Genomic DNA, 19,637 nt, shown 5'->3' on the forward strand with positions numbered 1-19,637 from the left:
ATGAGGTTATCTCACAAAGGTCTGATCCAATCAGAGCAGCGTCTCTGAGCGTTTTACCGTCACATCCTCTCGCTTCCTGCACAGGGGGGACCTGATGAAAACCAGGTTCTTGGTCTCAGCCGTCCCTCCTCTTCCTTTGTTTGCCTGACTGAAAACGTGTGCTCCTCCTTCCTCCTTCCTCCCATGAGGCCTCGGCTCAGCAGCATCAGCGTCCTGAAGAAAAGCTCCTCATCGGCCTGAAGGGGACGTGTCGGGAACATGGAGGAGACGCGTGCAGCGGCGTGGTACCGACGTGATGGAGGCTCATGGGAGGTGTGATAAAAGAGAAAACAGACTGAAAATGGAGGCTCAGATCCTCCTCCTCTCCTCCTCCTACACAGGCAGCTGAGCTCAGGAGCTCCGTCTCTGCAGGAGTCTGTGATCGTCAGTCACTAAACACCTGCTGCCTGCTTCAGACAGACACGCAGAGAGACGCAGAGAGACGCAGAGAGGGAGGTGTGACCGTGGGAGGAAAAGAGACGCAGGCTTCAGAGGAGACGCAGACTTCCTGTGTGGATGAAACATGTAAAACAGGAGAGGAGCAGGCTGCAGCAGGAGGTGAAGGCAGGAGATCTCTTAAGAAGCGTCAGGGAGCTTTGAGGCTGCGCTGGGCGCCTGCAGGGAGGTGCAGCCATCACTCCCAGCGTCAGGCTCGGCTGACTCTGCAGCTGGGTGGTGTTGTGCAGTAGAGAGGAGGTGAAAGCTCGGGGTCTCAGAGTTTAACCTCCTGCTCCGTCCTCTGACGGCTCAGTTACTCTCTGACTTTATTTCCTCAGACTCAGGATAATAATGAGCTGCGTGTGAAGCTGCAGCAGGAGCCGCTGCTCCACAGTAATCAGAGGAGAGTCACACAAATAATCACTCTGCTCGTTTGTCTCCGGTCATTACTGAGATGACTTTATTTGGAGCGGACACCGAGCTGAGCTGACGTCTTAAAGCTGAGGTGGAATCTAAAAACACAGCGTTTGACGCATTTCGACTTGTTTTTCTCTCTTTTCTATCAATCCAGTCTGCATGCAAACCTTTAAGAGCACAAACAAAGGAGAGAAGGAGAGAAAACAGAGATGACTGTTTGCTGAGGAGCTCTTCATCTCTACTTCTGCAGCAGCTGAGCTTTAACTGGTCAAAGTCTGCCCCCTTCTGGTGTGAACCGCTCAGTACAGCTGGATAACAGTCACAGGAGCCAAAATAAACCATCAGCTCCTCTGTCAGAGGATGCATGGGGCCTGTTGTTGGTATTAATGTGAGCGGCAGTGGCATAAACCATCAGTGAGCTGTTGTTGCTCAGAGGAGGTTTTTGCAATTGTTATAACTTTTCCTGAAGCTGATACAGAACGTATCAGCAGCCTCAGATGGACTCAATGTTTTTACAGTTTTTATGAAGCTGCTGGAGGCCTCTCTCATAACCCCATCAGCTGTGACAGTCTGATCACTGACAGCCAAAATAAACACTGGGGTATCACCAGAAAAGTGGTTCATATCAGCTGGTATTGATGAATATTAATTAGTTTTTTTTTTTTTTTTTTAATTACAAAAAAAATCAGAGCAGGAGAAAACAGGCTGAATTTAGGGAATTTAATTTAATTAATCAATTAATTTACTTATTTATTTATTCTTTTATTTATTATCATTTCAAAATAATTTTCAAACATTATACCTTTAATTAAAGAGAGGAGGACAGTGGAAAGAGCAGGAAACAGGCCACAGACTGGATTTAAACCAAGGCCACCTGCACCAGGGTGAACCTCATGAAACCTAGACCACTAGGACCCAGGGAGTTTATTTTAAAACGTAACCTTAGATGATTAAAAAAAGGTCAACACAACTATGAAAAATTAACACACTGCTCAATATAGACATAAATTAAATTCTTAATCAAACAAAAATGTGTAAAATATTTTATAAACAGAGTTAAACACAAACTTCCAGGAGTCACTGACCTTTTTCAGACTGAAGCAGAAGTTTGATACAAACTTCCTGAATAAAAAAATAGCATGGATCATTTTTTTAAATTAATAATAGAATAAAAAAATAACAATAGTTGTTGTAATAGTAATACTGTGTGACGAGACTGCTTACATCAATGTTAATTTTTCCCCACACGTAATAATGAATGATAAAAATAAATAAATAAATAATAAATAAATAAATGAATAAATAATAAATAATAAATAATGGGAATTAATAATGATAATAATGATAATAATAATGATAATATTTATAATAAAAATAAAAGTAATAATGAGCATAAATAATAATAATAATAATAATAATAATAATAATAATAATAATAATAATAATAATAATTATAATTATAATTATAATGATAATAATAATAATAATAATAATAATAATAATAATAATAATAATAATAACACATTTTATTTTTAGAGCGCTTTTCAAAAACTTAAGGACACTTGCTTGTACTCACAAAATGCATCCTCGGCTCCTCCCTTCGGGGCTCACTCCTCCTCTTGGACTGTTGAGGACAGAAGTGATGATAACATGAGAGTTTCTGTTTTTCTGTAAAATTAGTGATTTTATTTCCCACAGTGCTTTTTCTCTGCCCCTCTGTTTTACCCTGGAGGCAGGTGGCTGCTGCTGGTGTATCGTCAGTACCGACTTTGTCCTGCAGGTGGCAGCAGTGTCATACAGCTGGTTTCCTGGACAGCTGCAGATACATTATGGGAAGTTTCTTCTCATATTCCCACATTCTTCTTCTTATCAGCTTTGTGTGTCTGTTTTAGATTTTTAGATTGATTTGTCTGAGACACCGGGAAAAAATACAGATGGTGACGTTACTTTATTTATTTATTTATTTATTTTTTTTTTTATTTAATTTTTTATCAAATTAAGTAATAACCACCTGAGAGATCTCTGTCAGGATGATCAAGCCAAGAGGTTAGCAGCACATGAAACAATAACAAATGTCACTAATGGCAGTAAAAAAATAACAGTTTTGGTCACAACCTGAGAATAAACAGTTTGTAGATAAATGTATGTGAAGCATTTGACCTCAGCTGGAGTCAAAGATCAGTTCAGAGATGAACCCAGGAGTGTGTGAACACACTGATTCAGTAATGATGGAGAATGAGTTAAAATAAGGAGCAAAGTGTCTGCTGTGAAACTTTCCTCCATCTCTGTTTGTGTTAAAGACTCATCAGCTCGTCCCTGAAGACGAGTGTTTCCACCTGTGCCTCCTCCTCCTCCTCTCTCCTCCTCTCCTCCTCCTCTCCTTTTTCTCCTCCTTCCTCCACGGTCACGTGTTCCTGCTGAATAGAGCGCTGAGTGGGTTTCACCAGCTGGTGCCTTTGCCTCTCACAGAAATAGTGTTAAAGACAAACGTGTGTGTGTGTGTGTGTGTGTGTGTGTGTGTGTGTGTTTGCCAGATACTCGAGTGGAGTGTCAGTGTGGCATCAGCCCTCCATCGTCTCCATGTGTCTGTGCTCATATGGCAGCTCACAGTCCACAGATACACACACACACACACACACACACACACACACACACACACACACACACACACACACACACACACACACACACACACACACACAGTGTAGTGGATGAAATAAGGTTATATTTACTCTGACAGTAACCTGCAGCGTGGACAGAGACTGAGCGACTCCTGATGTGATCCTCCACGTGGTCGTTATTACAGCGCTGCTTTAATCAATACATGAAACAATGATCACATGACCACACATCATCATGGTCATCTGAAGTTTATAAACCCAGACCTAGCTTTGATGTGAAGGTGACTGTGGGTCTGAACCGGGCTCAGAAACTGGAGGAGAGGAAAGAAAGCAGAGGAGGTCATCCTGACAGGTGGGAGCAGATTGATCCTCCCGTTGACCTGAAGGAAAGCCCAGATTTCAGCCTGTTTGATGATGTTTCTGACGCTCACTGCAGGGTCAGGGTGGGTCTGAGGTCTCCAGGGTCCCCTCTTAATGATGGGACCCATCACTCAAACAGGATCCAGGTCTACAGCTCCACGGTGGGGTCAGTGAAGCAGAAACTCTGTAAACTCTGTAAACTCTGTAAACTCTGTAAACCGTACCGTCTCATCTGCGTGTTTGACCTCCCAGCAGGTCTGACTCACTTCCTGTTTCTATTTTGTCTTATTTTTTATATGTTTTGACGACTTCTCTGACGCCTTAGATCAGGGCTGTTCAATTAAACATTCGGTCAGGATTAAGAGTCGATTATCCTGTAGAGTTATCTGTTAGTTTCAGAGAGACAGAGACGAGCTGTTTCCACCTGTAGGCCTGATAACATTAACTTTTCAAACTCACCTGCTCAGTGACACAGGGCATTGGATCGGTTGCTAGGTTACGACAGGTGCTGCTGTCAGTATTTGTAATAATGTTGTAATTTTTGTCAGAGCTTGTCAGAGTTAGTGAAAGATGTTTTTCTCAGCAGACCCTGATCCTAATCTCTCAGCAGCTGTTTTCAGGCCTCATGTGACCTGCAGGTCTCTGATTGGATAGCTCTGTCTGACAGGATCCGTGAATCAGCCGGACACGGTGAGGAAATGAAGGTAAAGCAGAGTCTCATTAATCCTGTGAATGTGAGTCAGATCCAAACAGACCTTTATGCTGATCCAAACCCTGTGGAGCAGGTTTTAGATGGAGGTTTGGACCATTTCCAAACTTTTTCACTTTGGGAATGTGGATGTAGTCTGTAGCTTTGTTACAGCTGTGTGTGTATGTGTGTGTTTGAGCTGTGAGGCTGCCCTGCTGCCTCTCTCTGGGGATTGTCTGCTTCATTAACTGCTGTTTCATTTCTAATTCTTTGTTTTTTTAATAATTATCCCACTTTTTGTAATCGTTGAAGCTGTTTCTCTGTGTTTTACAGATCATTTATGGATTATTATTGTTGGGTTGTTACAGTTTTCATTGCATCTAAACTTTTTCTAAGTTGCTCCGTACAGGTTGTCTCTGAAGTGGTTAAAACGTCTGTGCAGAGGAAACTTGTTTCCAGATCTAAGTTTCATCCTGTTTGATGGAAAACTCTAGAAACAGTCAACACTGAGCACAATTCATTTATCAGTCTAAACATGGAAAGGTAGCGTTAGCAGAGTTAGCATCTTTAGCACCTTTAGCACCTTTAGCCTGTTTGTCAGATTAATAATCCTGTTTTGTTACACATCCCTTTGAGTCCAGTTAATCTACACTTATCACTAACTCAGCCTCCAGTTTTCAGACTGAAATACTCCGATCGGGCCTTTGAGGATAGGTTCCTGATTCCCTGTTCTACGACGCGGGATCACTCCTCAGCGAGGCGAGTCTCCATGGCAACGTACGCTGAACGGCTAACCTGCTCCGGGGCAGGTTAGCCGTTCCTGATTGAACTCGCGGACTATAAAAACCCCGCCCACTGACCAATGAGCCCTCACCAAAAAATGGCTTGTCCGTTCTTAGAGGATCCCGTGGACATCTGAGACCGACCCACTCTCTTTTTCTGATGACCACCTTTATGAAAGTTACCGGTTTTCCAGGGAGGGGTTGGTAGTACGTGACACTTTCTACAGGTAGTTAAAGGGAATAAAGAACTCTCACTGCCGTAATAAGATCTTCAATGCCAACCCTTCTGTTCCATGACAATATTTTATTGCCCGTATTAAAATTGTGACAGGAATTCATGTAGGGCTCATGTGGGCTACATGTCTCACAAAAAATGTAAACACTATAGGAATGAACAAATGAATAAATTCATCTAGGAAATAAATTAGGTATGGTGCATGTTACAGTAAAAGTGCATGGTGAACAGTGCTATTTCAGGATGATAAAGGCACAAAAGATTTTTTTGCACTACACCACTACACTTACACATTTAGACTGTCAGCAATTTTCTGCCAGCACTCCTTCCGTGCTTTAGCAGCAGCGACGGTGATGCTTTTAACGTTAATTACATGTTTCACCTCGTCATACTTCTTATATGCGTGCACGCGCTCATTGCCTAGCTGGATCCACTTATGAGGTTGATAACCAGCGTCGTAAAACCGTGTAGCGAGACCGCCGGCTACCGCGCTCAGTTCAGCGAGGTAGCTCCAAGGCTATCTCGCTAGACTGAACTTGCTTCGTAGAACAGGGCCCAGGTCCAGTTAACAGTTAAACTGTTTTTAGTTTACTTTAAAAAATACTTAAACTCTGACAGTTGTTAGTTTTATTGAGTACTTTTAATATATATTTTTTAATATTTATCAAAACAAATCTAAACTCAGAGAGAGCTGTTTGTGTTTTATTTGGCCTTAATGTCAGAGAGACTGTGCCGTCTGATCAACATGATCTGTCACTGTTCATTGAAACTTTATGTATCAAAAGTACTGGTAGTATCTGTACTTGGTATTGGTGAGTGCTCAAGGAGGAGTACTTGTACTGGTATCGGTCTGCATATAAAGTGGTATCAAACATCCCTACAGTTAACAGCTCTGTCCACTGAAACCCTCAGCTTTACTTTTATTAACCTGTTCCCCTCAGGGTTTAACCAGGCCTCACCCAAACTTACCATGAAGCCAGCCAACACTCCCTCTGATGACATTTTCATTTGATAGACATGTTTTAGTCAAAAAGACCTTTGATGAAATAACTGATCAGTTTAATGGGTTTATGTTTGTACTGACGCTGTTTCTACTCGTTGCCCGGCAACAGTTATCAGCTGACTCTTTGCAAAGTCTCACTCAGTGCATGAACTCGTTACAAAGGTCTGATCAGCTGGTGATTGGTGCTAAAAGGCCGCGCTGAGTGAGGAGGTTTCTTGGTTTTATGGGGCGTGTTTGGAGTCGCTAATGGATCCTGGATCAGACTCTGTCAGGTTCAGAATCCACTGACCCTGAAGTTTACTGAAATAAATGATTCATGTGACGACAAACTGTTGGAGGTTTGTTAAATCCTTAAAACAGCCAAAATGGAAATAAACTTTTCTAGTTTCAAGCAGATTCCTCTTCTTCCATTGGCAGATTTTTTTTTTTTACTTGTTATTTCAGACCTTATTTAGTCTTTAAATAACTTTACTCAAAATAAGAGAAAAACACTTGATAATATTTAATTTTTTGCAGTGTGTTGACTCAGTGATCTTGTTGTTTGTAGGAAAGAAAGAAAGGATTGTTGCTCCAGCAGAGGCGTCACAAACAGACATAAAAACAGCGAGCGGCCATGCTTTGCTGCTACATTTACAATCACTCTCTCTCCCAGCAGAGCTCCTGCATCCATAATTCACCATGATACACTCATGTCACTTCAGTATTTACATGTTTACAGCAATCACTCTGATTACCTCTCATTATACCAGAAGGATCCCGTCAGTCAGCGGGATCCCCCGGCGCCGCTGCTCCCATCGTGGCCTGGCCCACATGATGACGGGAGTGATTGTGTAATCCACGGGTAATCAACGGGTAATCGACGTGTAATCCTGAAAGAGCTGTTACAGAATACGATCCAGCTTCAGATGTGCTTTGTTTATTCCACTGAGGAATTACAGCGTTAAAGACGATCTCTGAGAGACGGAGAGGAACAAACAACAAGTCCCTGATAAGCTGAAGGAGAAACAGTTACTGAGATACTGAGATAAAGGAGAGACGGGCTGAGTTTTCATTATCATAAAATTCAGTTTTTGTTTGATTGTCCTCAAAACGAGCTGTGTCTGATTCGCTGGTGAAACTGAAATAGAATAGAATAGAATAGAATGAATAGAATAGAATAGAAGCCAGCCAGCCTCCACCTCCACAGGGTCCAGGACTGAGCTTCTTCAGCAGTCTGTTCAGTCTCTGTCTCCTGGATCCTGTCTGCTCACAGCAGGTGAAGCTCTTCACATGTGGCCTTGGTGTCTGCTGTTAGCTCTGTTAGCCATGTCTGTGAATAGCATGATGCTACTCTGCCCTCTGGTATTCCCTCTGTTAGCTGGGTTAGCACAGCTAGCTCGTCCATCTTATTGGAGATAGATCTTACGTTCCCAATAACGATGGATGGAAGGACAGGTCCATGTCGTCACTTCTTAGCTCACACCTGAGAACCAGCACGTCGTCCTCACCTCCTTCTCCTCACCTTGTGGAGAAACATCTGGCCTAGCACCAGTTAGCATTGACATGCTACAGGCTGCTAACAGCTGATTTCACATGTAAACAATGCAGCCATGGTTACATGTAGGATCTCCAGACAAACACAGGAGAAAAAGTAGTAAAAATATCACTGAAGACACTAAAAGTTTGGTGTCAACGACTAATAAATGATCCAAATGAACGAAAAAGAGACGAAAAAATTACAAGAAACGGACAAAGAGGAGAGAGCTGCTGCAACAGGCAGACATAGCCAACAGGGCTACAGGCGACAGACAGACTGTGGGACTTATATTCCAGACTTTACGGTAATTAGGGTCAGTGCAGTTTTTGAAGGTCATGTTTATTGTTGTTGTTGTTTACGTTATCAAACGCTCCTTCCTCCCCCCTCCTCGCTGCATCCTCCTCCTCTCCTGCTGGCGGTGTGCATCACAGTTTTTTAATCAGTAGATGGTTTTTATGATAAAAAAAACAGCGTGGTGTTTATGTGCACACAGAGCGGAGGAATAAGATCCTATCAGCTGCCAAGTCATGAGCAGAATACTAAGAGGTACAGCATCCCAGGACCAGACGTGAAGCGTCAGCGCTGAATGCTGATCGGCTTTTTGGGGGAAGCTCAGGGTTTGAACTCACACGATGAAGCTTTTAGAGCCCAAACCATCCACAGCGCAGGCAGCACCAGCTCCCAAACACACAGCCCCGGCTGAATTATTCATCCCCTGCATGTCACTGAGAGAGCAGGGCCCCACTTTAATTAGAAAGAGGAAAAATAACCAAGACACTTTCAGCAACAGCCTCAGACCTGGACTCACTCCTCTGACATCCGCAATCCTGTTTTCCTGTTCCTCTCTTGATAATTTAATCTGATGACGTCCAGCTGGATCTTTCCTGGGAGTCAGTGTCGAGCTCTGTACGCCCTCAGTGAAGCTGTCAGATACCTGCAGAGGCTGCGACACGCTCCCTGTCAGCCTCAGAGTCAGCCTCAGTGTCAGCCTCAGTGTCAGCCTCAGTGTCGGCGTCGGCGTCGGCGTCGGCGCAGCAGGAAGAGGAGCTCCTGCTGAATATGGAGAGATCTCTGAAAGGATGACAGACTCCTGACTGACAGCTTATCTGCTCAGAGGGAGGGGGAATTCTTGTGACTTGAAGTCTGAGTCAGATTTATTAAATTATGTGTACACAGACCTTTCAGAAACTCTTCCTGCTGATAGGAAACTTTCAGCCCTGACAGGCCGGGAGTCTGCATCTGCAGCGACAAACCAACACAGCGTTTACCTCATCTGCCTTAAAGCTGTCAGCGGTTAGCGCTGAGATAACTGAGGAATAACATCTGCTCCTCTTTCAGACCAATTTACAAACAGAGAGACTGAAATCTGCTTTAAGGCCTGAAGGAGGACGATACGAGACGCTAACAGAGCTGCATCTGCAAACAGTCAGACACACTCAGAGTTTCCTCGGCTAAAAGTTTGGAAAGTTAAAATCCATACCGTCTCAAAGGCTGGAGCTCGACGCAGAAACTGACAGAGAGATGAATCCTATCTGCTCTGACCTGATGGGTCTGATCCCTAAATGAATCTGGATTAATTACGTGTTTTTATTCAGATCTGAGCTCTTTGTGACGAGCGTCATCGTCAGTCTGTAATCCTTCATGCTACGCTGATCGCTCAATCTGTCGCTCCACTTCCTGCAGCCTTTACCCCTCTGTGTTTGTCTTAATGTGTGTTTCACTGTGTGTGTGTGTGTGTGTGTGCAGTCTTTCTCAAGCCACAATGAGAGGAAACTTTTATTTTCAGGCTTCAGGAGGCGAGCTGTGAGCAGGAGAGCGTGCTGCGGTTGTTTGTGAAAAAAAGAACAGTCGATTAAAAAGTTTGTTGAAAGCTCCTGGAAGTTAAACGCTCGCTGACTCATTCGTCATCTCTTCCTGTCACTCCAGACGATCATCATCTGTCTTTTTTCCTCTCCAGATGTGAAGTTTGAAAAGTTTTTGTCATTATCAAACTTAATTTGCAGAGCTACAGATGTCCTCTGTGGTTTTAACTGAAGTTTATTGTCAAGAGTTTTACCTGAGGCTGGAGGGCGTCTCTGATGGCTGCGTCTCCTCTCACGCTTCAGAAACTGTGGCACAGACGCAGTGAACCGACAGACGAGTGAAACAGGAAAACTGATCTGACTTCTGTCTGCTCCTGTCGTCCACAAACATCAGCACGCAACCCAGAGAAGATTTGGTGCTTGAAGATTCAGGATAGACTGTTGTTGTGGTGCTCTCTGAGGAAACATGGGCTCAGTCCAGACCCAGACCCAGACCGGTTCAGAGGAAAAACTCTGACAGGGACTGACCGCTCTGATATGAAGACATGAAGAAATGAACATCACTCTGTCACCAGGTTCCTGTTTGACACGTTCAACATGTCAGACAGCTCCTAATGGACCAACAGCCACAGAGAAAAAGCTAGATGCTAACGTAAATGGGAGATTACACTGATAAGCTAGCGGTTAGCATACATCAGTTTGACTTTTGTTTAAAACAGAATTTTAACAAACAGATCACAGTTTCTGCTAACAACACTGAAAACTCTAAATGTTTAAATACAAACAGGAAAGAGAAGAAAAGGTACGCACAGGCTGATGGCTGACTTTAGCATCAACTACGGCAAGCCCAATGTTCAAACAACTCAAAGATTTTTTATTTATTTACATCCAGAGATCTCCAGACATCAGTTTGATATTCATCTACTCTTAAACTCTGTTAAATGTTGTTGACACAGGAAACCTGTACAGCCAAGAAATGAAAAGAGAAAACTAACAGGAGGAGTTGATTAGGGAATAGATAAAGGATTGGATCAATAAGCAGAATTGAGCATTAAAATGAGGTGCTACCTGTATCACCCAAAAAACCTTAAAATCTATCAATCTGACTCCATACTCCTCCCACCTTTTCTGCGTTGATAGTTTGACGGGTAAGGATAAACAGGAAGTGGATTTCACAGAGTCTCTGCAGCTCCGCTTCCTGGGCTACAACGTGTGCTGGGGCAGTCCACCAAGTCTGACCCCGTCTGTCCATCTGAGCATGAAGGCGAACAGTGTTTTCTCTGAGGATGTTGGTTGAGTCATCCTGGGTGATGGTCCTCCTCATTGGATGTTGACCTCCTGCTCCTCCTCCTCCTGGAAATCTGAGACGTATCAGCAGAGAAACTGCACCACACACCACACAGCTTCCTGTCTTCTGATCATTCATTGTTCATTTATCTGAACTGCTTCAAATGAAACTTATTCCTAAAGTCTACATCTCTACAGTAAATTCCTGAATTGAGTTTTTAGAATAACACACACACACATGAAATTCTTTTTATAATTGAGCGTGAATATTCCCTCCAACCGTGGTCATCTCTCATCCTGGACACCCTGTGACCTCCAGGAGCTTTAAACCTTCCTTCAAGCTTCCCACAATGCACCTCACCACAACCAGAACATGTTTACAGTGTTGTTAGTAAAGCTCATGTACAGAGGCTGATTATCCTAACACACCCATCCCTCATCAGAGTGAGCTGAGGCTACACACACAGCTGGTCCCTGGGTGTGTGTGTGTGTGTGTGTGTGTGTGTGTGTGTGTGTGTGTGTGTGTGTGTGTGTGTGTGTGTGTGTGTGTGTGTGTGTGTGTGTGACAGCTCAGACACAGTGTGTGACTGAGGTTGGGCCAGTGTGTCCAGATTAATTACTCATTAATTCCACTAGCGATCCTGATCCTGAAAAGTTACAATTACTCGTTACTTTACCCCCAGAAAGTAATTAATTAGTAACTGAATTACTCCTTCATAAATGAAAGTTACCAGGGAAAGTAATTATTGTGTTACTGTTTTGAAAAAACTTAAATTCTGCAAAAGAATTCAGGTTTTGAGCAGGTTTTGCTCTGAGACAAAATGTTCACGTCTGTTTAACTCATGGACAGTGTTGCTCAGATTAAATCTGTGGCTCCTGTCCTGATCCTGTCTGAGTGATCCAGGTCGGATACAGAGTAACGCCTCATTCCACTGTCCGTAACGATGTCATAACGTTTGGAATAGTAATTAAATTACCTGTTACTAAAGAAAACAAACAGCATTAGTTTTGACACCATTATTCCCAACAATGAACATTAAGACACATCACAGACCTGAGTTCACCCTGTCGGACCAATCAGAACCAATCAGAACCAAGTGTGTAACAGCTGTGTGGACTCATTACAACAGGAGAACCCTGAGTTTCTCCTTGGAGGCAGGAGGAGTCAGAGGGAGGTGGTTGTTGTCTAATCTCTCGACTGAAGCCTCCATCTGTTCCCGTGTTTCAGTCTGAGTCAGATCCTGATGTGTGACCTGTTTATCTGTGGCCCGTCAGTCCGTCTGTCATCGTCCCATCATCCCCTAATGGTCCAGAGCAGCTTGCTGTCAAACGGCGCCTGAACCCTGACCCCGCTCCGCTGCTCTGCCGCTCCCACACGAGGAGGAGGAGTAGGAGGAGGAGGAGGAGGAGGAGGAGGAGGAGGAGGAGGAGGAGGAGGAGGAGGAGGAGGGTGGTAAAGAGAGGAAGAGCTCAGAGCAGCGTCTGCCTGGCATTGATTGATTTTCTCTCAACAACCGACAGGTGTGTGTACGTCCATGTCAACTCTGTGTGTGTGTGTGTGTGTGTGTGTGTGTGTGTGTGTGTGTGCGGCTCACGCTTCCAGAAAAATCCATGGAGTCTGAGGTTGCCGTGGTGACGGTAATCACTTTTAATTCAGCATCAGGGAGGAAGGGAGAGGATAAAGGTGGAGTGGCAGCCGCTCAGTGAGGTAATGTGGGAAAAGAGAAGGCTGTCAGCAGGGGGAGAGTGTGAGAGTGTGTGTTTACACCGAGTAAGACAGGAGGAGGAGTAAGGAGAAGAAGGAGGAGGAAGGAGTAGAAGGAGGAGAACAGGAAGGCTCAGGCTGGTGTTTGTCCAACAACCTCCTTCCTCCCGTTTCAGTCTGACCACGCCACGGACGCCAGGAGCACGTATTCATTATGCATTCGCCTTCTCTGGCCCTATCTCCACCTCCCTATCTGTCTCCTCACTTCCTGCACCTCCTCCTCTTCCTCCTCCTCCTCCTCTTTCTGTTATGAATACTGTTAATGAGGGAGCGAGGCAGCGACAGACGGAGAGGAATGGTGTGTGTGATGCTAATTAATGGGTTTGGTTTGTTTCCTCTGTCACTTTACTCAACCTCCTGCTCGAGCACACACACACACACTCACACACACACACTCACACACACACACACTCACACACACTCACACACACACACACTCACAGGCGGACTTCTTCTGAGCCGTGAGTGGAGAGAAGAAAAAACATCAACACGATGAGCAGCTTGAGAAAAACCACCACCTGCCACTCAAGCCTCCTCGTAGTATACAGCTCTCACACACACACACACACACACACACACACACACACACACACACACACACACACTGGCATGTGCGCTGTAATTTTCCGCCACACTCCGCTCACAGCCAATCAGAGTCCAGGATGAGGCTGCTCAGAGCGTGAGGGGGAGGGGCCAGAAGCCACTGGCTGATTGACAGACAGCACCCCACAGGTGGAGGAGGAGGAGGGGGGAGGGAGGGGGGGAGGACGACCAGGAGAGACAGAGAGGAGGAGGAGGAGGAGGAGGAGGAGAGAGGCAGACTTCCTTACACACACACACACCTTCACACACTCACACACACACACACACACACGGAGCAGACTCCCGGCGCTCCGCTCCTCCCTCCTTACCTTGAGAGAGCTGGCTTCACCCGGCAGACTCGCAGCACTCTCCTCACCTGCGCCTCCTCCTCCAGCTCTGCTCCTCGGCTGCTCCACCATGAGCCAGTGCAGGAAAAGGTGCAAGAGGCAGCTGACCAAGGTGGCTCGCTATTTCTACCACTTCCTCATGGGGACGCTCACACAAGGTAGGCACCAAACTTACACAGCCTGACAGGTCTGCTGCTGGCTGCTCGCTGCTCGCTGCTGGAGACGCAGCAGGAGGAGCAGGAGGAGGAGGAGGAGTTTGATGTGGAGCTGTAGTTTGGATTATTCTGGATGAATCAGTTTGTTTCCTGCCTGGGTGATGCAGCCAGGGGTTAGTGACGAGCATTTAGCCTGAACGAGCAGACTCTCAGAGTGTGAGTGGACTTTCTGTGGAAACGAGTCTGAGTCTTTGTTAGTCTGTAGGAAGTCAACTGTAAATGAGCATGTGTGTGTGTGTGTGTGTGTGTTGTGTGTGTGTGTGTGTGTGTATGTGTGTGTGTGTGTGTGTGTGTGAAATCTGTGCTCCTCCTCCACGCCACATCACATCAGATGATCAGCGTCCACGCGGAGCTGGAGGCGTCTGAGGTTGAATGAACTCACCTCCTCGCTTCCTTCTTTTGGCTCTTTCCATCCTTCCCTCCTCCATCACACCTCTGTCCTTCCCTCTCCTTGTTCCCTCCTTCCTCGTGCCCTCTCTCCTCGTTAATCACACACACACACACACACACACACACACACACACACACACACACACACACACACACACACACACACACACACACACACACACACACACACACACACACACACACACACACACACAGAGCCTTTCAGCCAGCTCTCAGTGTAACATCAAACCTTGTTTCCTCCTCTCTAGCTCTCCCTGCTCAAACAAAAACTTCCCAAAGTGTTGCTAATCCACACTCTGAGATTCAATGAAGTTGTTGAAGCTCTAATCTGAATTTCAACAACTTCATCTAATCTGAGCTTCAACTTCATCTAATCTGAGTTTCAACTTCATCTAATCTGAGTTTCAACTTCATCTAATCTGAGTTTCAACTTCATCTAATCTGAGTTTCAACTTCATCTAATCTGAGTTTCAACTTCATCTAATCTGAGTTTCAACTTCATCTAATCTGAGTTTCAACAACTTCATCTAATCTGAGCTTCAACAACTTCATCTAATCTGATTCAACAACTTCATCTAATCTGAGTTTCAACTTCATCTAATCTGATTCAACAACTTCATCTAATCTGAGCTTCAACAACTTCATCTAATCTGAGTTGTTGAAGCTCAGATTAGATGAAGTTGAAGCTCAGATTAGATGAAGTTGTTGAAGCTCAGATTAGATGAAGTTAAAACTCAGATTAGATGAAGTTAAAACTCAGATTAGAAGAAGTTTTGAAGCTCAGATTAGATGAAGTTGAAGCTCAGATTAGAAGAAGTTTTGAAGCTCAGATTAGATGAAGTTGTTAAAACTCAGATTAGATGAAGTTGTTGAAGTTTTCTGATCCTCTGATGATCTTTTTCGTCCTCTCACTCTGTGTCTGGCTGAGTTTGAGGCTCTTGGCTGAATAAAGTGTCCTCTGGGAGAATCGGCCTCTCTAAAATTGTTTATTGACAGCGTGCTGCTCCGCTCTGCTCTCCTCTCTCCTCTCTTTGTGTCCTGTGAGTGATGCTGAGCGGTGAACGCTGCCTCAGGGAAAGCACAACAAAGTTGGACCGTTTCTATTGAATCTCTTGAACCGAGGAAAGTGGAGATGAAGCGATGTTTTCAGCTGACCTTGTCATCAGAGCGGGGTGTGAATGCTAATTTGGGTTTCTCTCATCCTCACCTCAGATTATCCTCTATGATCCCTGTAAACTCTGACGTGTGCTGAACTTCCTGTTTGTTGCTGCTGGACCAGACAAACGACACTTCCTGTGTTTCTGTTTCTGTTCGACTAACTCAGTCATGTGGAAACAGACGATAAGTTAGCATGGTGTTAGCACAGATCCACTCTGCTTTCCCTGTTGGAAAGTTGCTCTGAAGTTTGTTTTTGAAGAATCAGACGTGACCAGTAACCCATGGAAACAGGAAAACTTCTGATATATAAAACTGATAACTGAGCCAATATCTACAGAGATGAAAAACACAGTGAAATCAGGAGGACAGAGAAACTTGATGCTGTTGTTTACCGCCTGGTTTGAACAACGTGCAGTTTTCTCATTTACTCGTTTACACGGTAACTGTTCATTTATGCTCAGAGTTACATACTTATCTGGATACGACAGTCTTCTGTCTGTGCTTTTTTTTCATTTCATCTGTATTTCTGCTCGTTTCCATGAAGCTTAAGTGTTGGGACAAACAGAGCAGTACCACTGGTAACCATGGGGGGCAGTGTTGCTGTTATTGCCTGATGATTAGCTTTTGTGAGACACGAAGAAGAAATAACCATGGAGGAACTTTCACAAAGCCTCTGCCTCTGTTTCTGTCTTAAATGTTAGAGCTACATCAGCAACTCCTCCTCCACCGTCGCCATGTTTGTGTTTCAGTTTGTTGTTGTTGTCATAAACTTTGACTCTGGACTGCTCCCCCTGGTGGATGTATTGGTTAACAGCAATGCCAATGTAATGCCGCGGCCACACCAAACATGAACTTGCGAATTTATTTTATATTATCTGAGGCGAATCGGCGTCTAAACGCGTCTTTGCATTGACTTTGTGTGTAATCTCGCCGCAAAGGCCCGTTTGATGTGGCCGTACCATTAAGGATGCACAGAAGACTGTGAGGGTGACATGGTTTGAAAAGGAAGTTGACATGATGGTTTGTAACCTTTAGGAGGGTCATTCTTCAACATCTCTTCAGTTACAGCTCTCAGCGGCAGGAGGAGGCACAGCAGGAGGCACTGACAGGTGCTTGGAGGCTGACAGCTCACCTCAGCCCTCACCTGTACTTTAATTGATCGAATGTTGGTCTGACACAGAAGGAAAATAAAGAAACTTTAACTTAGATTGAAATGATTGTGCATTTATTTGGGGTTTTATACTTTAGCATTAGTTTCATTAATTAATACATTCAGGCTCATCACAGCTGGTGGTTTCTTTCTCATAAATTAACAACTCTAAACTTGTAAACCTGCAACTTTAATTCTCTGAAAGGACATTTCCCTCGTGGTTCAGTCTGTCTGTGACCCCCTGCTGACAAACTCCTCAGACTTTAGATTCAGTATGAAAAGACTTTTCCTCTCATCTTGTGCAGTTTATGACTTAAATCACAGGAAGGAGAGAATCAGCGCTTTGAACAGAGGAGTATTGTTGGTGATTTTACTTGTGTTGATGTGTCTGATGGAAAAACTCAAACTCTGAATGAACTGGTTTCTGCAGATCTCTGCAGTCCATAAACCTGTCAGACCACAAACTGCTCCCAGAGCTGCTCCCAGAGCTCTGTACTACATGTTTCTTACACCAAACACAGGCTCTGTATTTATTTTTAGATGATACTACAAACAGCATCCTGCTGTGGTCCTTTCTCCTCCAAACGCATATTAATATAATCCACCAAAAACAGGTCCTGGATCCCTGCACCAGCTCTTCACTCCACTTCCTCTGAGGCTGGCTGTGAGCTGCAGGGACGGCTGAGAGAGGAAACTACTGAGTTTATTCAGAGAGAGGAAATAAATGATTTATTTGTTCATAAAGTAGGAAAAAAAACTACAAATGACCGACAGGTTTTGAGTTTTCACTTTTTCTTTGGATTTGTTGACAATATGTTTTTGTGTTTTTATGTTTTTTATGTTTTTATTTCATGGATAAAAATCTGAGTTTTTAGAAATATATGTTAATAACTGATCAATAAATCAAAATCATGTGAGGTCTGATGAGGGAATCTAAACACGGCTGAATTTCCAAGTTGGATGTGATGCTAACAACCCAAACTCCTCACGCTGCTAACTGACTAGCTAACTAGCTAACTAACTAGCTTCCACAGTCTCACAGCTCCGCAACGAGCTCCATCCATGAAGTATTTATTGGAAATGTTGTGTGTTTTATACTTTGTGTTAGTGTGTGTGTGTGCGCACACTCTGGATGGAGTTACCATGACTACAGGCTCCTGTGTGTCTGTTCAGATGAGAGGAGGAGGTTGGGGGGAGATGTGGGTGCGATGGGAGCCGCTGAGGGCTGGACTGTAATGGCTGAGCATCATGGGGGATTTCATCAAGGCCATTCAGGGTCCGCTTTCTGGGTCTTTGTGGCGTTTTTAGCCGAGGCACAGGTGCTGAGTGATGTGTCGTTTAGACCAGGCATGGAGGGACAGAGTCTGCTCTGCTGTAAGCGCTGAGGGTCGCTCAGAGCCGATTAACCTCTGCACACGGGGCTGATGGCGTGGAGGAAGCTCAGGGTTCAGACTTCTTCTCATTAAACCCCTCGTTAGAGACGGTCAGGACGCCATGTTTGAAGAATCTGTCCTGACTTCTGACTCTGACTGAGCCTGATCCAGCACAGAGGATCCTACCAGGGCTGCTGTGTCTGTAACGAGTTTTATGAATTATATTATAATCACCACCAGCCCCCCCACCCCGAACATCCCACCACGTTCCTGTGTGTGTGTGTGTGTGTGTGTGTGTGTGTGTGTGTGTGTGTGTGTGTGTGTGTATTACTGATGACAGTCATTTGCAGTCTCCCTCCTCCGTGCCCCTCCTTTGCCCACTAATTAGTTTGTTTCATTAGCCTCTGTAGGGGAAACAAGGCCATGCTGCTGGCTCTGTGTGTGTGTGTGTGTGTGTGTGTGTGTGTGTGTGTGTGTGTGTGTGTGTGTGTGTGTGTGTGTGTCCTCTTCTCCTTCTCTGCCCTCCAGCTTTGTTAGCGTCAGTGTCTCTGATAGTGGGACTTGCTCTGTTCAGTGCAATTAAGACGTATTAAATACAGTTCAGCTTGTTCCCGCCCTTACACACACACACACACACACACACACACACACACACACACACACAGTCTTCTTTATCCCACATCTCTCTGTGTTGTATTGCGTTGTCTTAGCCTAAAGACCTAGCGTTAGCCACATAGAGTTTTATCCATGTAAAGTGTTTGCTGCATCAAGTGTCAGCCATAAAGAACGTTAGCTGTATAGAATTTGAGCTGTTTAGAGTGTTAGCCATGTGGAGTGTTAGCCATGTGGAGTGTTAGCCATGTGGAGTGTTAGCCATGTAGAGTGTTAGCCATGTAGAGTGTTAGCCATGTAGAGTGTTAGCCATGTAGAGTGTTAGCCATGTGGAGTGTTAGCCATGTGGAGTGTTAGCCATGTGGAGTGTTAGCTGTATAAAATGCAAGCTGTGTAAAGCTTAAGCCATATAGAGTGTAAGCTGTGTAGAGCATTAGCTGTGTAGAGCATTAGCTGTGTAGAGCATTAGCTGTGTAGAGCATTAGCTGTGTAGAGCATTAGCTGTGTAAAGCTTTAGCCATACTGTGTGTTGGCCGTATAGAGTGTTTGCTGTGAAGAGTGTTAGCCATGATAAACGTTCACTGAACAAAGCGTGAGCCGTGCATAGTATAGCCCCACGGGGCGTCAGCTGAATAGAGGGTTAGCCGTGGATAGCGTAAGCTGTATTGAGCATTAGCTGTATAGAATGTTGGCCATGTAGAGCTTAAGCCGTATAAAATGTTAGCCATTTAGAGTATTAGCTGTATAGAGCGTTAGCCATATAGGGTGTCAGCTGTATAGTGGGTTAGCCATATAAAACACAGCTGAAGAGAGCGTTAGCCATGTAGAGCGTTAGC

General features: G+C 44.5%; 1 protein-coding gene across 3 annotated transcripts in view; it reads left to right on the plus strand.

The window, feature by feature from the left end:
- The window catches only part of LOC141794935 (A-type potassium channel modulatory protein KCNIP2), a 147,530-nt gene that overhangs the window by 60,871 nt on the left and 67,022 nt on the right, over nucleotides 1-19,637 (plus strand). Inside the window, exon 1 of one of the 3 annotated variants that reach the window (XM_074675598.1) lies at nucleotides 13,841-14,040. The exons of the other annotated variants lie outside the window; for them this stretch is intronic. Within the exon in view, the coding sequence (XP_074531699.1) occupies nucleotides 13,953-14,040 (88 nt within the window). The 5' untranslated portion in view covers nucleotides 13,841-13,952. Of the gene's footprint in view, nucleotides 1-13,840; nucleotides 14,041-19,637 lie in introns of those variants that run through there. 3 annotated transcript variants of the gene reach the window in all.

The sequence above is a fragment of the Halichoeres trimaculatus genome, unplaced genomic scaffold (assembly GCF_033239565.1).
Source record: "Halichoeres trimaculatus isolate MK-OKI-2021-1 unplaced genomic scaffold, fHalTri1.1 fHalTri1_scaffold_8, whole genome shotgun sequence".
Taxonomy (NCBI): Eukaryota; Metazoa; Chordata; class Actinopteri; order Labriformes; family Labridae; genus Halichoeres; species Halichoeres trimaculatus.